Source organism: Parasteatoda tepidariorum, chromosome 10 (genome assembly GCF_043381705.1).
Source record: "Parasteatoda tepidariorum isolate YZ-2023 chromosome 10, CAS_Ptep_4.0, whole genome shotgun sequence".
Lineage (NCBI taxonomy): Eukaryota > Metazoa > Arthropoda > Arachnida > Araneae > Theridiidae > Parasteatoda > Parasteatoda tepidariorum.
Window position 1 is genome coordinate 84,160,497 of NC_092213.1, and position 16,132 is coordinate 84,176,628.

General features: G+C 27.1%; 2 protein-coding genes across 2 annotated transcripts in view; both read left to right on the plus strand.

Annotated features, from left to right (window-relative positions):
- LOC122268370 (dynein axonemal heavy chain 12-like) overlaps positions 1 to 8,731 on the plus strand; it is a 33,341-nt gene extending 24,610 nt beyond the window's left edge. Inside the window, exons 13-14 of the mRNA XM_043049631.2 lie at positions 8,115 to 8,250; positions 8,711 to 8,731. Coding sequence (XP_042905565.1) covers positions 8,115 to 8,250; positions 8,711 to 8,731 — 157 coding nt within the window. The remainder of the gene's footprint in view (positions 1 to 8,114; positions 8,251 to 8,710) is intronic.
- Positions 8,732 to 13,776: 5,045 nt separating this feature from the next.
- Positions 13,777 to 16,132, plus strand: part of LOC107454707 (dynein axonemal heavy chain 7) — a 127,184-nt gene continuing 124,828 nt past the window's right edge. The window contains exons 1-2 of the mRNA XM_071187076.1: positions 13,777 to 13,979; positions 14,250 to 14,371. Coding sequence (XP_071043177.1) covers positions 13,791 to 13,979; positions 14,250 to 14,371 — 311 coding nt within the window. The 5' untranslated portion in view covers positions 13,777 to 13,790. The remainder of the gene's footprint in view (positions 13,980 to 14,249; positions 14,372 to 16,132) is intronic.

Genomic DNA, 16,132 nt, shown 5'->3' on the forward strand with positions numbered 1-16,132 from the left:
TTCATGATAAATCTAGGAAATTTTTTTTGTGTTCTTTCGGCAGTTCTTCTTTCACTTTTCCCTGTAGTTTTGAAAATTTCAATATTTTTAGTACACTATTATTATGATTTGTGAGTTCAGGGTTCCCACGGTCCTTAAAAGTCCTTAAAAACTGCTTAATTTTTACTTTGGAAAATAAGGGTCCTTAAAAATAGTTAATTTTGGTATAAGATCTTAATTTTTCACCATCATTACAGTTGATAGGAACAATTTTTCAGTTATATTTTTTAAAACAAAAAGCCGTTCTTTTATCATCTAGAATTAGACCGTGCATCGAGAGTAAAACATTTTAGAAAGACAAAAAGGAATGTGTGGGGGGAGGCTACAGGCAAAGGGAATAAAACAAGTCCTTTCATTAATATATTGGTTTTTTCATTAATATATTCTGCCTTTTGCCTAGAACAAGACTCTATGAGGAGAGGGAAACATTATAAAAGAAAAGAATAGTGTGGACAAAGGGGATACTGCATATGAAAAAGTTAGTGCTTTTTTGGGATGGGGGGCAGTTTTAATGTACCTAAGTAGAAGACCCACACTCACCTTCAAAATTGAAAGAATTTAAGAAATTTAGTTTTGCTGGTAAAGCATCTGCTCATAGGAATGAAGTAAAACCCTAAGAACAAAAGTATCAGAAAAATTAATTGAACTAGAATCTATATCGAAAACTATTTCCTAAAATCTTGATGAATTAAATGAATTTGCATTATATTTCAATGTGTAATAAGTAACTGTAAATTTATAGAAAGCAGTATCATTTTTTTAAAATTCATGACTGTACTAAAAATTAAACAGATCTGTAATATACAGGGTTTGAAAAATCCCAGCCTACCTAGGTTTTTCATCAAAAACCTGGGGTTAATTGGTTTTTTGATGAAAACCTCAAGTTTTTTCAAAAATACTTAAAATTTCTTTTCCTGAGTACTTAATAAGAAAGCATGATTTGCTTCTAATTAGAAAGTTAAATGTTTGGTTACTATTTATAATTTGATTTGTTGCAATGCAATTTTTTTTTGTTGAAGTTTTAGATTGTTGCACTATTATTTTTATTTCTTAAGGATAAGCAGCTTAATATATAAAAATTAAAATCTCCTTAATTAAAATATCCATAGATTTTTATAATCATTTTATTCAGTCAACATTGAAACTTAATATACTGTTTTTAATTTTTATTCAATTTTTGATTGCTTTAAAATTAGTTAATGTTTTTCGCCAGATTGTTTAGTAATATTATGTAAAGTTAATCTCCAATAACAGGTTTTGCTGGAAATAATTTTGAGTAAAATTCCTCATAAAAGTAAATATAACACATTTGCTGTTTAGTAATAATTTCAAAATTGTTAAGTTATATACAGTTTTCAATATGTTATTCAGGAAATTTTTCAATATTTTGTTACAAAACTTCGCCTGATAAGGTGATATTACAGGATTATTTTATAATAAAAAAATACCTTTTTCAGTTTCAAACTATTAATTTTTGATAAAAATAAAATATCAAATCATAATAATAATAGGGAATAATATTAAGAATGATAGGGGATGATAAAGAAATATTACTATTAAATATCGATAAATGATGAGAAAATAAATAATTTATCAGTATTTGTTAATTTTTTGTCGTTAGGAATGTCTTTATACCTTTGAAAAATCCTTTTTGACCCTTTTATTAATATGTTTCACCGAGAACTGATAAAAAACATATTAGTTTGAAAATTATAAATCTTCTCAAACATAATTGCTTTTTTATTCCATAAAAATTTTATAAAAATATTTATTGCAATGAATTTAAAACTATATGTTAAGTCAAGCGTGATGAAAAAAATTTGGAATGATTTAATGTGCTTAGATATTAATATGGCCTGTTTTTAATTGAATAGGACTTAATTTAACATGACAGAGTCAAGAAAAATATTCTCATGCACAACTCTAATTCAACTTTTTAGTATTAATTATTTTAATGCTAAAAATCTTCTTTTCATACCCTTACTTCTTTTAATACCCTTGTTCGCGCATGTGCGACTGCCGCGCCACCCTTTTTTGTGAAAGATTTATATATACCTTGAGAACTTCATAAATGGCGGACGTAGTCCGTGAGCTATTTAAAATAAAGAGATATACAGTCCATTGCAAACCAGTGTTCTTCTTATTTACGAAATAAACCTTGAGCTATCGATTAGAGTGACCACAAACATGTGGTCCAGTCACCCGGAAGCGAATTAGTGATTTATGGAAATCATTTAAAGTGCATACCGAAACGAACTATGTGTACGATGCTCGTGTTACTTAACAATGGAATTTATATTATCTTTGAGTGAAATTATTAGTGAGTGAAAATAAAAAAGAAGCCGAAATTCTGAGGTAAGAGCAATTTCCCTTGTTTCATTCATTGTGCAAAATTTACTTTGAGTTATTCAGTGTGTCTATTTACATTGAGTTATTTTAGTGTGTTTAAAAAATGTCCCTTAATAAACTAAAAAAAGACGAATTAAAAGTCGTCGCAGACGAGTTAAGTTTAAAAGTTGAAGAAGGGGCAAGAGTTATTGATATAAAGAAGCTAATTGAAAATAGTGAGATTTATAAAAACGATAGTGATTACGTTCAGAGTTTGATTGATAATATTCTTGAGGAAAAGAAAAACAATTATGAGTTAGAAAAAGCTAAATTAGCTCAGTTAGAGAAAGATAACCAAACAAAACTAGAGTTAGAAAAAATTAAACTCGCTCAGTTAGAGAAAGAAATTGAATTATCTAATGTGCGAAAAGAATCGCACAATTCTTCGAAATCGGAAACTATTAGCGAGCTAGAGCCGCCGCACCGTCTCGAAGATTTAATAAAAAGTATAAAAACCCTTACCATATCCGTTCCCTCTAAACCTGAAGCATTTAATTTGTTTTTCCAATCCCTCGAGAAAGCGTTTAAAACGAAAAATGTGCCCGAAGAATTAAAATCCGAAATACTGCTAAATTTGTTAGGTGAAAAAGCGAAAAATTTAATGATNGTGGCAAGTGGAGATTCGAAAAGGACAATGTCAAAATCGGTAGTCTAGTCTTAATTATTGAGGATAATTTACCAGCTAATAAATGGTTAATGGGGAGAATAATTAAAGTGTTTTACGGCACTGATAAGAAAATCAGAGTTGTAGAAGTGAAAACCCAGCACGGGACCCTTAAGAGGTCTATTTCTAAAATATGCTTGTTACCTGTATCATAAAAATATTCTAATGTTTAATTTTATTTTGAATTGAATATTTGTTGTATGAGAAGATCGGTTGCAGTGTAAAGTATCATTAATTTGTTTTTTTTTTTCTTATTTGTATCAGTGTTACTAATTATCATCTAAATGCTTTGTAAAGATTTTTTAAATAATGCAAATTGTGCTTTGTTAAATTACATATTAATTGAATGTTGAAACATTGCAATGCCGGGCGGCATGTTCGCGCATGTGCGACTGCCGCGCCACCCTTTTTTGTGAAAGATTTATATATACCTTGAGAACTTCATAAATGGCGGACGTAGTCCGTGTGTCTTGAAAAATAAAGTACTACAGTCCATTGAAGACCAGTGTTCTTCTTATTTACGAAATAAACCTTGAGCTATCGATTAGAGTGACCACAAACAACCCTTATGAATGAAATATTTTATTAATAGAAAAAGAAAGAATTTTTTGGCGTAACTGAATATTTAGCAAGATTAGCCCACAACTGATTATATGATGAAGGTTTAGTAGCGAGATATAAAAACGTGATATAATTTTTTCAATATTTTTGCCAAATTTCTTTATTTACTCTTATTTTTTAATATACATGAAAAAAATTGGAAATCTTAATTTCTGCCCTTAATTTTACAATTCAATTTCAATGAAATCGTTAAAAATGGAATATGGATTAGTTTCATAGATGACGTTAACCTTTAACCTGAAAATGTTTAAGAAAACCGACTAAGGTTTGCAAAAATTGCCTGGTACTTCTTTGGCTTACAGTGCTTACATTATTACAAAATTGTTTTTTGTTATTTATTAATTTTTTTTAAAGAAAGGTAAATAATTGTCCCTTTCACTTGTGGTATTTGTATATTCAATGATCAACAATCATCGAATGTGCTATTTTTCAAGTACTTAACTTTTCAAAAAGGTTCTAAATTTTTTTAAAAAAAAAGTCCTTATAAGTGCTAAATTTTTGGGGGGAACCCTGGAGTTTGAAATTGCTTATTTTAATAATCACCTTTGAGGATTGCTTTATTTATGCCTATTTCATTGTCCATTCAAGTTATTTTAAGGTAAGGGGACAGTTTTTGCTTTCCATGTAGTATTGAAAATGCTGATATTTTTAATGCAATATTATCATGATTTATACGTTTCGTATCTTGCATTTCAATAATCACTTTAAATACTTGCCTATTTTGCTCCAATTTCATCACCATTCTATTGCACGATTGTTTTTTTTTGGAAGTTGTTGCTACTCATTTCCACATAGTTTTTCGAAAACTCGATATTTTTAATGCATTATTATTGCAACATGTGAAATTTGAACGTAGATTAAAAAATTATTTACTGTTTTTTAACTTTATTTCACATTTTTATAGCTTTAAAAACTGTTTAATATTTATAAAATCTTTTATAATTCACTAAATATAAATGTCCTAAAGTAAAAGTATGTTCCCTACAAAATGTTGAATCTTATTTTGAGCAATAATGTGTTTGTTTCATTTTAAACAATTTTAGACAACTATACAATTTCTTTAATTAAAACACTTAACTTGCATTTACATTGCTCAATAAAATATTTATTTTACTTTTATTCTTTAAACATTGCAGTTTATTTATTTTGAAATAAACCTTTCTATTATGTGATATCATGTAAAAAAAATCTGTTGCTTTTTCCCATTTTTCTATTTTTTTTCAATAAATCTTCTTTTTGATCAGAGATCTAATTATTATTATTATTTTATGAAAGTGTCAGTTTGGAATTATTCTGATTTAAATAAATTTTAATATTTAAAAGCATTTAAATCTTTACAACTATATTACTAAGTTAACTGATCAAAAAACTGATATCTAAAACATTGCTACTTGTATAAAAATTACCATAATTGATGTATAAATACTTTGTTGATCAATCTGCTGTACAAGTGGCCCTTCACACGTAAAGATTGGATGTCCCTAGTTTATATCTCATTTTAGCTGAATAGAAATTAATTAACCAATAGAAATTGTTTTATTAATAACAGAAGTTAATAAAAAGGATATTTAATAAATTTACATTTTGTTTAAAATATATATATAGTTGTACATAATTTGTTTCAAAAATAAATAAGAGCTTCTTTTGTATGTCCTTTCAGGGGTCTGTCCAGGCCAAATTTACTACCGTTTAGCTGTACCTTCACAAATTCAATTTTAGGTAAAATGGTAGTTTCACAAATTCAACTTTAGAAAAAATGGTAGTTTCACAAATTCAACTTTAGAAAAAACGGTAGTTTCACAAAATACTTTTTCCTAAATTTTCATTTTTGNCTCCTTAATTAAAATATCCATAGATTTTTATAATCATTTTATTCAGTCAACATTGAAACTTAATATACTGTTTTTAATTTTTATTCAATTTTTGATTGCTTTAAAATTAGTTAATGTTTTTCGCCAGATTGTCAAAAATTAACAGTTAGTAATGTTATGTGAAGTTAATCTCCAATAACAGGTTTTGCTGGAAATAATTTTGAGTAAAATTCATCATAAAAGTAAATATAACACATTTGCTGTTTAGTAATAATTTCAAAATTGTTAAGTTATATACAGTTTTCAATATGTTATTCAGGAAATTTTTCAATATTTTGTTACAAAACTTCGCCTGATAAAGTGATATTACAGGATTATTTTATAATGATGTAATGATGTTTTATAATTGATGTATAAATACTTTGTTGATCAATCTGCTGTACAAGTGGCCCTTCACATGTAAAGATTGGATGTCCCTAGTCTATATCCCATTTTAGCTAAATAGAAATTAATTAACCAATAGAAATTGTTTTATTAATAACAGAAGTTAATAAAAAGGATATTTAATAAATTTACATTTTGCTTAAAAAATATATATAGTTGTACATAATTTGTTCCAAAAATAAATAAGAGTTTCTTTTGCATGTCCTTTATCTCAAATATTACTTAAAAATTGTTTTCTATGTTATGAACTTCTAAAAATTTACGAGACTCTATTGATATTAGCACTTCTCTATTAAAGGGCTCCCACGAGTCAGGGAAAACCTGGAATTGCCAGGGAATTTTATTTTAACTCCAAAAATCCGGGAATAGTAAGGGCAAGTAGCAATTTTTTTCACAAAATCCTGGAGAATTCCTATTTTATACCTGGAAAATAACCAGTCTTAAAATTGTCAGTAACAGTAATCAGTTATTGAGATGTGAGTTAAATAATTCTTACATGTTATAAAAATTTCACATTTTTGTTATTTGTTATAAAAATTTCACATTTTAGTCAAACTGAAATGTTCCCATCTTCATTTAATAATATTTTTTTACACAGGAAATCTAATATTTCATATAACAAATAAAAGATTCTAAGTTTTCAGATGAAAATATGGTCTCAATTTTCATTGAAATTTACCTGGTATACCTGGAAAAGTCAGGGAATTTTTATTGCAAAATGAGTGGGAACCCTGATATTATAAAAGGATGAATATTGTCTTACCATTTTGTGCACTCTCATTGGATAGAAATATTGCATGTGATCTTTAAAATATACAAAAGATCCACTCTGTCATCAGCATAAAATTAATAAAACTTATATTTGTCTGTAAATTAATTATTTATTTCTTACTGGTATTTACTTCTGATATTTATTTTTCAATATCATTCCTTCTTAGTATTTTTTTGATATTATTATATTTTTCCATTTGATAACTAATCAAAATTTTAAAGGCTTAAAACTTAAAGCATTACTCCCTTATTATATTACAAAATAATTGCATGATAATATCTTGTTTTGCAACATTTTATGATAAAGATATTTAGTTACTAATTTTGCAATTATTAATTTGCAAAAATGTTACTTTTATGGTAATTAATGGTTACATTTACTTTTATGGTAAATATGTTAATTTAAATTTTTGGTAAAAGTTTATAATCGGGGGTCACTCTCATTTTTGGCGATTCACTAATAAATGAATATGTATGTAAATAAGCCAAGAACCAATCTCAGCAATTTAGACAAAAGTTTCTATAACCCGAAGGTGATATCATTAAAAGGAAAGATTGCAAATTACATCATGGTAACCAAAAATGAGATTTCAGCAAAACTGAACTAAAATTATCACAAAACCAAGGGGCCCCCGGATTCTACATTGGAGCCAGATTTTTAGATAGAAATGTTATCAGTCAGTGTGTGCAATCCAAATAATTACTTTAAAATAACTGCTGAAAATATAAAAACAATATAAAGAAGAAATTTTTATCATTATTGCTAAAAACTATTTTTGGTAAAAATTTTTAAAATTGCCCAATTTAAATAAGAATTGAAAGGAAAAAAAATAGATGAATTGGCAATGATAACAGAGCAAAATTATAAGTTTAAAATATTATTCCAATAGAATTTGAAACTTTGTTAAATTTGTTTGCAATTTTTTAATTTTGCCGTAATACTCTGTTTATTATTAAGAAGCAAAAATGATTGGGAAGCAAATGCTAGTGCATATCAGAGAAGCAAGCTGAAGAGAGACTTCACTATTCAATTAATTATTTTTATGTTTGGCATTATACTTAACATTTTTGAAAAGACAATTGGTATCTCTTTTTGCATTTGAATTATTAATTTGCTTATGTCCCATGTTTCCAATAGCTTTTTCTTTTAAACTTTTTTTTTATATTCAAAACCTTGCGTTTAGAGCATTTGAGTGTGAATATATGGAAGTGAGCAAATGAAAATATGGAAAATCAGTTTTTTATGTCCATAGATTTTTGATAGTACTTTAAATTTGAAAACAATAAAAATGATATAAGCACATACTTAGTTTCAAAATTTTTTTATAAAATACATAATTAGTTTAAGTTTAATATTCTTTTTATTTTATTTTAAGAATCTGTGCAGAATTCAACGAGTTAAAAAACATTCTGCTGTCCGTGCCAGAAACCGCCAGAGAGATGGTTGCTCTTGCTGATATATTTGAAAGACAGAAGAAAACTGATTTCAATATTCTTCTAGATAAAATTAAGGTACATGATAAGCAAGTAATATATAAAAAAAAAAGAATTTAAAGTCAATTCCTACTTTGATCAACAAAGTAAATTTTTATTTTAGTTACTTTTTATTGAGTAATTAAAATTTTTTCCCCCATATAAAACTAAAATTAATTAATTACATTTAATTAACGAATTAATATTTGTAAAAACTGTATAAACATCAAGTGTCATCCATTAAAAAATTTAAAAACATTTATTTGAGCTTGAGTGGATGAATAAAGAAGTATTTTATTAGCGATTGAAAATTTGAACAAGATATATAAGTATATATAGGGAGAGCGTGAACTATTAGTAGGAATTGAAAAATCTAAATCAATGAAACAAATTTTGTTATCAGATAATAAAAAATTAAAGTGTAACTTTTATTGAAAAAAAACATATTTTGCATTAGAATTTTTTTAATTATGTTTGAATTATTATATTTTTTAAACAGGATGCTTTAANGGAAAAATGATGAGGTTCCGTGGTTCAGAAGGATGGTGTTCTGTTGTTCTTAAAGGTTCTGAACAATACTGGTAAATAGGGAAGCTGGATAATGGGGCAAATGTTGAAAATAATAAAAGATCCAGGAGGAAATGTGAAGCGGATTTTATTCTAAATGGCGCAAATGAGAATTTTTTTTCCAAATGCCAGAAATTCGCGAATTTTGAAATTAGTTTATAGAATGCGCGAATTTCTCGCGGCAATATTTTTTTAATCGAGAATGTTAAGAAATATGCGAGATTCTCGCGTTCTCGCGCTGTAGTGAAAACACAATACTAGCAGTGCTAGTATTGTGGTAATAAGCAGAGCTAGGATGCTCATGATAAAAAATTTTTTTTTGCATTCTTTTTTTTTCCTTTCTTAAAGCATTATCCATAGATTTCTTTAGATGTTTTTTTTAATATTTTTTTAATTAATTTTAAATATACCCCTTAATGTTGAACAGAGTTTTTCACAAAATAAAAATTTGCTTTCGAAAAAAACACAGTTTTTCAATTTGAAGAATATCAAAAAGCATTTGATGACACACTGCAATCCTGATGTTCTTCAAGATCGTAACTAAAAATTAATAAATTCCTATTTATCTTTATCGGATATTTATTTACATTTTATTTCCCTCTTAAATTTCATATTTATTTTAACTGTTACCTTGTTTTTGCTAAATTTATAAATGCAAATTATGGTTTATAATATTTTGTTACAAATAAGCCTATATAAAACATGTTTTCAAAAATTTTTAAGGACATTATTTTTTATTTTGTTAAAAGGTGTAAAAATAACCTTGAAACTTTAAGGTGTTAAATAATTTTAATAGGTCTAAAAATGACCTAATTGTTAATAAATAACTTGTCAAAAGACTTATTTGAAAACAATTACTTTAGGTAAGCACATTTGTTTGTATATTAACAACCTATTAAAATTAATATGACTTCTTAATTCAAAATGAAATAAATATTCTTTACTGGATTTGTTGTTGTTACTTCTTACAGTTAAGGAATAGGATGATTTCTTTGAGTAATAATTTTAGATACAGTTTATTTTCAATAATTTATAAATGCATTCTATTGATGTTTTTTTAAAACTTTTATTGATGATGAATTTTTTACAACGAAATAATGAGATGGAATAATGTATATAAATTATTATTTGATGTTCATAATAGGCAAATAAATTCAAGAGACTGAATGGGGATTAATGTGTCAAGAAACTTTTAAATTATAACATTCCATTCGTTGTATATAAAATAATTTTCTGTTTAATAAAATGAGTACCAAGGAAGCCTGGGAACTACTAAACACTGGGGGTTCTGCGTTGGGCTAACCAACCAACCTGAACATCAGCTTTTACACCTGAGAGCACAAATGTTAAGAAAACTGAGACAGGCATAGTAGGCCTTGACCCTCTATGGGCTGTCGCGCCACTAAGTCTAGTTTTAGTTTTACTGTTTAATAAACATATTTCAATTATAATCATTTAATTTATATTTGTGTAAATAAAAGATTTTTTTAAAACTTATTAAATATGCAGTTTATGTATTGAAATAATGAAAGACTTCTGCCAAAAGTAGTGTAGAATAATTAATTTGTTTTATTTTGTTGACTGATTTTAATTTATTCTTCATTTGGTTCCTGAGTATTAAATTTAGTATTTGTCTTTGCATACAACTGTGTAAAAGCTTGATTAATAGCAACTTTGATGTTATTTATTCTGTGATGAGTTTGAAGAGTTTTAAGAAAATCCAGTTTTTTTTAAGTCCAGCCTAACACGGGTTTTTTAATGAAAACTTCGGATTTATCCTATTTTTGATTTTAAAAAAAGCCTTTTTTTGGGGGTGGGGGGATTTTCAGAAATATTTTAAATTTTTGTTAATGACATTGCAGAATTTGTTTCAAATAGGAAAATTAAATGCTTGGTAACTGTTTAGGACTTGTTTTGTAACGAGGCAACCATTTTTCGGGAGGTTTTGGACTGTTGCTTTGTGATTTTTATTTCTTAATGGCAGATTGCATGATAAAAATTTAGAATTACTCGACTAAAGATCCCAAAAAGTTTTTCCTTTATTAACACAGATTTAGTTCCAGAGTCTAATGGAATAAAACTCTAACGTTTTGCTCGGTTACCATTGAAACTTAACTTACAGTTTTGTACAATTAAAATGTATAACAAACTTACAATCTTTTAAATTATTATTCAAATTTAGTTACTGTAAAATTAAGTGAATGTTAATCACCTGATTGACATTATTGTATTATTGTTTTAAGTTATTTCTTAATAACAGTTTTCTCTTCCTTTTCAGTTTTCTTTTAATTTTGATAGAGAGCATTTTTGTATTAAGATTATTATAAAAGTAATTCTAACTTATATACTGTTGAATAATTGTAAAAACTTTTAATTTTAATACCGTTTTTAATATGTTTTTCATAAAATTTTATGTGATATGGTAATATTACAGTATTGCTTTTCCTAGCAGAAAAATAACTTGGGCCTTCATTGGACCAATATTCATGAAGGAATATTCACTCATTGGACCAATATTCATGAAGGAATATTCACTCATTGGACCAATATTCTCAATAAGGGTTCAATTAGCCTATATTTTTCCGATGTGGGCCCTACATAGAATTGTCCGATTCACCTGATATGTTACTACCTTTTTACAACTAATATTGGCTTCATATAGAATTGTCCGATCCTCCGATATTTTACTACTTTTTTACTACTAATATTGGCTTTATATAGAATTGTCAGATTCACCGATATTTTATAATCATTATTCAGCCAATATAAGCCCCATATTAACCCTATATAGGCTGATATTGACACTGCATTGGACCAATATTAAGAGATCTAGGCATCCCAATTTTGGTCCCCCGGAGCATGTTCACAAAGGACCCATATTGAGCCAATTTTGAGCCCAACTAGAGCCAAGATATAATTGTTGCTAGGGTTTATTATAAAAGACTATCATTTTTAGTCTTTAGTTTGGAGTAATAATAAAAATCAAACTGGAATAGTACAAAATAGTATTAAGAAAAGTTGATAAATTTGATAAATAAATATTATAAGTAGATATCTCTAAGTAATGAATAAATAAATAATTTATAGGTAAAAAATAGCCATATATTTTTTTTTGCTAATTTTATACTGATGACAACTGAAGAAATCTAGAGCTTTTTTTTATTAAGGAACCATACCATGATCGTTTTTGGCCTATGGGATTGTTTTGACAATATTAAAAAATTGTTTTTGACTATTTTATTATTATGGTTCATTGAGGAAAAAAAAAGGATTCTTGGATATTTATTACACCTATAAATTTTCAATGTATGAAATATAACGATGCAAATCTAATTTTGTTTGGTATAATTGCATAATTTATGCTATAAAGTTTTTATAAAACTATTCATTGCAACGAATTGAAGTAATATCTAAATCAAACAACAAAAAAAAAGTTGTCCTATTTATGGCTATTTACCTGGGATAAGACGTAATTAGCATTAATTTTAATTTAACATGACACAAGATAGAGTTCAGCTAAATCTTACACGAAATTCTAATGCAATTTTTTATCATTAATTATTTTTATATATCTGTATAAATTAACCATTAATTATGAAAAAAAAGAAGAAAATTATTTGACCGAATATTTAGCAAGATTGCCTCACAGCTGAGTATTTAGTATAATCAGTAGCAGTAAAATATAATAACTTGTCTTCCTAAAAAATATTTCATTGTTCTTATTTTACCTCTACTTTTATTCGTCACATTTTTTATTACCAAAAATGAAACTCTGGATTTCAATTTTTGCATCTTACTCTACAACTCAGATAAAGTTTCTAAACCTAATTCAGTGCAATCATAAAAAATGAAATACTAATTAGTTTCATAAATATGATTAAAATACATGAAAGCAATTTTTTATGTTTTGTAATAATGAACTTAATTTATAAATTACATCTAAGAGTTTTTTTAAGAAAAATCAATAACAGTTTTAAGCTATATGAATAATTTTATTTCTTAAAAACTGATATTTCTGCATAAATGATGTAAATTATTTTTAAATTTAATTTAAATCAATGCAATCTGATATTCAAAATTGCAAAATTTATGTATCAAAAGTTATGCATCTGTTATGAAAATTTCATTAGTAAAAGCATAATAATAATTTCATGTAAATTGAAAAAATATTTGTGAAGTTTTACAAGTTCCCTTCCTTGAAGTGTTCTTCATTAGGACAGTATACTTCACTTTACCATCTAAAATAATGGCACATTAGTATGCTTTCAAAGCAAGTTGAACGCATTTCCATTTATATAAAGTTAATTTATCTTCGACTTTTTAGAAGTTTTTGTTTAAATGACAGTAATTTTAATTGTTTATCTTTTGAAGTGAAATCTATTAATTTAGTATCATAAAATTTAAAAAGAAAACCTTGAAAAAACCTTGCATGTGTTTTTCAAGGGGGCCTATCCAAAAAAAACCTGGTGAGGTTTTTAAACTAGGTCTACTTTTTGGAGAATCTGTTTGTTATATAATAATTTTAACCATTTTAAGTTAGAGTTATTAGGCCAGGATAGCCTGGTTGGTAGGGCACTGGGCCCACGTCCGAGAGTTCATGGGTTCGATTCCCACTGGCTGAAGACAATGGTGTCTGATGCATGTTAAATCTGCCGAGTCGCGAAGCCTTCATGTTCCCATAGCAAATCAATACCTCTGGGGGTACTGAACCGGGAGTTTCCTTGTCTTCTGAATTGGTTCAAAATTACTAGGCTACGGAGTTGAACATTAGTTGTCGTAAATCCAAAAACTGGATCGGCTGTTCAACTACGGATATATAAAAAAAATAGAGATGTTAAATTCTTTATTTATAATAATGTTTTTAAATAATATTAAACATTATTAATACATTTTATCACAATTTAGATTTTGTAGTTGTAAATATGCCAACAGCAAAAAATAATCTGAATTTTGCCAACCTTGGTAATGTTTGATATTTACTTATTTCATTATAGATTCTTGAAGATTCTAAAATGCGGTTTGAGGAAAAATTAACTGCTGTCATTAAAAAAGTGAAGAATGATTTGCAGAATTTGTCAGAACATACAAGTGATCTTGTGACCCTTGGTGACGTATCCATGGTTCAAGAATACAGGAAGGAAGCACTCCAGCTCCACAGAAGAATCAAAATGGCTGAAGCATCCATTGCATGGATCAATGAGGTCTGTAACAACATCCTTTTTTTTTTTTGAAGAAAATAATTAAATAAAAAAACACTAATAAGGTTTGTATTTTATAGGTATTAGTTATTTATTTTAATTATTTTCTCATAGTTATTAATCATTTATACTAATTAATTTCATAATACAAGTACTCATCAGAACATTAATATTGCATTGAAAAATCTGATTATAAGGCCAAAAGTTATTTGATATGTTGTTTTTTCAACCAAACTGTATTTTATTGATTGGGATTTAATTCTTGGTTTCTAGGAAGAGTCTCTGGCAAAGCAAGCACCAAGCACTTATCCTGAAGTTGAGACGATATTAAATGCCATTAATCCTTTTATCCAACTCTACCAGCTTTTTATTGATTGGGACGAGGCTGAAAAAGAGTTAGTGGAGTTTCTCTCTATATATGTATATATAATGTCATATATATAATGTCATATATATACTTATCATATATATATATATATAATGTCATATATATTTCTGTCTATATATGGAAATTTAATGTCAATCTTTATTTTACTCATACATCACGAATCTCACTAACATTCATAAATTTACATTTTCTTATACAATAACAAGGTTGCCACTCCACAGGGAGAATAGGGAAAACCTAGAAAATACTGGGAATTTAAAAAAGACCTAAAATAACAGGGAATTTTGAGTTTTTCTTTACAAACTGGGAAAATACAGGGAATTTTGTTTCTTATTTTCGTCTTTTAAAAATGGTAACAACTCAAAGTGCGATCTATCAGGGTTCCCACAGTCCTTATAAGTCATTAAAAACTGCTTAAATTTTATTTTGGAAAATAAGAGCCCTTTAAAGTACTTAATTTTGGTGCAAGGTTTTTTAAAGTCCTTAATTTTTTAGCATCACTATAGTTGATTTGACCATTTTTTCAGTTCAATTACAGACAAGAGGAAGAAATGATGTCCTTTCATTAATATATTGGTTAATATATTCTCTTATTAATATATTCTGGCTTTTGCCTAGAATGAATACTCCATGAGGAGAGTGAAGTATTCTAAAAGAAAGAATGGTGTGACAAGGGGGATACTGCATATGGAAGAGATAGTGCTTATTTGGGAGGGAAGGGGATATTTCAGGTACCTGAGTAAAAGACGCACACTAACGTTCAAAATTGACAGAATTCAAGAAGTTTAGTTCTACTGGTATAACACATCTGCTTATAGGAATTAAGTGAAACGCTAAGAAAAGAAGTATCAGAAAAATTAATTGAACTGGAATCCATAATGGAAACTATTTCCCAAAATCTTGAAGAATTAAATAAATTTGTATAATATTTCAATGTGTAATAAATAACTGTAAATTCATAGAAAGCATAACATGTTTTAAAATTCATGATTGTACTAAAAATTAGACAGATCTGTAAGAAACAGGGTTTGAAATATCCCAGCCTACCTAGGTTTGTGACGAAAAATCTGGAGTTTATTGGGTTTGTGATAAAAACCAAGTTTTTTTCAAAAATACTTGAAAGTTTTTTCCTGAGTACTAAATGAGAAAGCATGATTTGCATCTAACAAGAAAGTTAAATATTTGGTAACTATTTATAATTTGTTTTGTTGCAATGTAATTTTAGATTGTTATGCTATTATTTTTATTTCTTAAGGATGAGCAGATTGTTACATAAAAATTTAAATCTACTCAATTTTATTCAGTTAACATTGCAACTTAATATACTGTTTTTAATTTTTGTTCAATTTGCTTTAAAATTAATTATGTTTTTTCCCAGAATGTTAAGTAACATTATGGAAAGTTAATTCCCAATAACAGGTTTGGCTGGAAACAATTTTGTTAAAATTCATCACAAAAGTAAATGTAACACATAAGTCCTTAATTTTTCAAAAAAGTACTTAATTTAAAAAAAAGTCCTTAAAAGTGCTTAATTTTTGCTTTGTTAAAAAGAGTGGGAACCCTGTCTATGAGATATTTAAGGATGGTATTTCAGCCATATTAAATATTTTATTTACTATAGCATTATTTGTTTTAAATATATTCCTTATTCTCTTAGTTTTTACAGCAATTATAACTAGTATAGTTAGCCCTATACAGCTCATACAAGAACACTGTAATTGTGTTTTTTCTCTTAATATATTGTGTATAATATGTACTAGAATTTTTT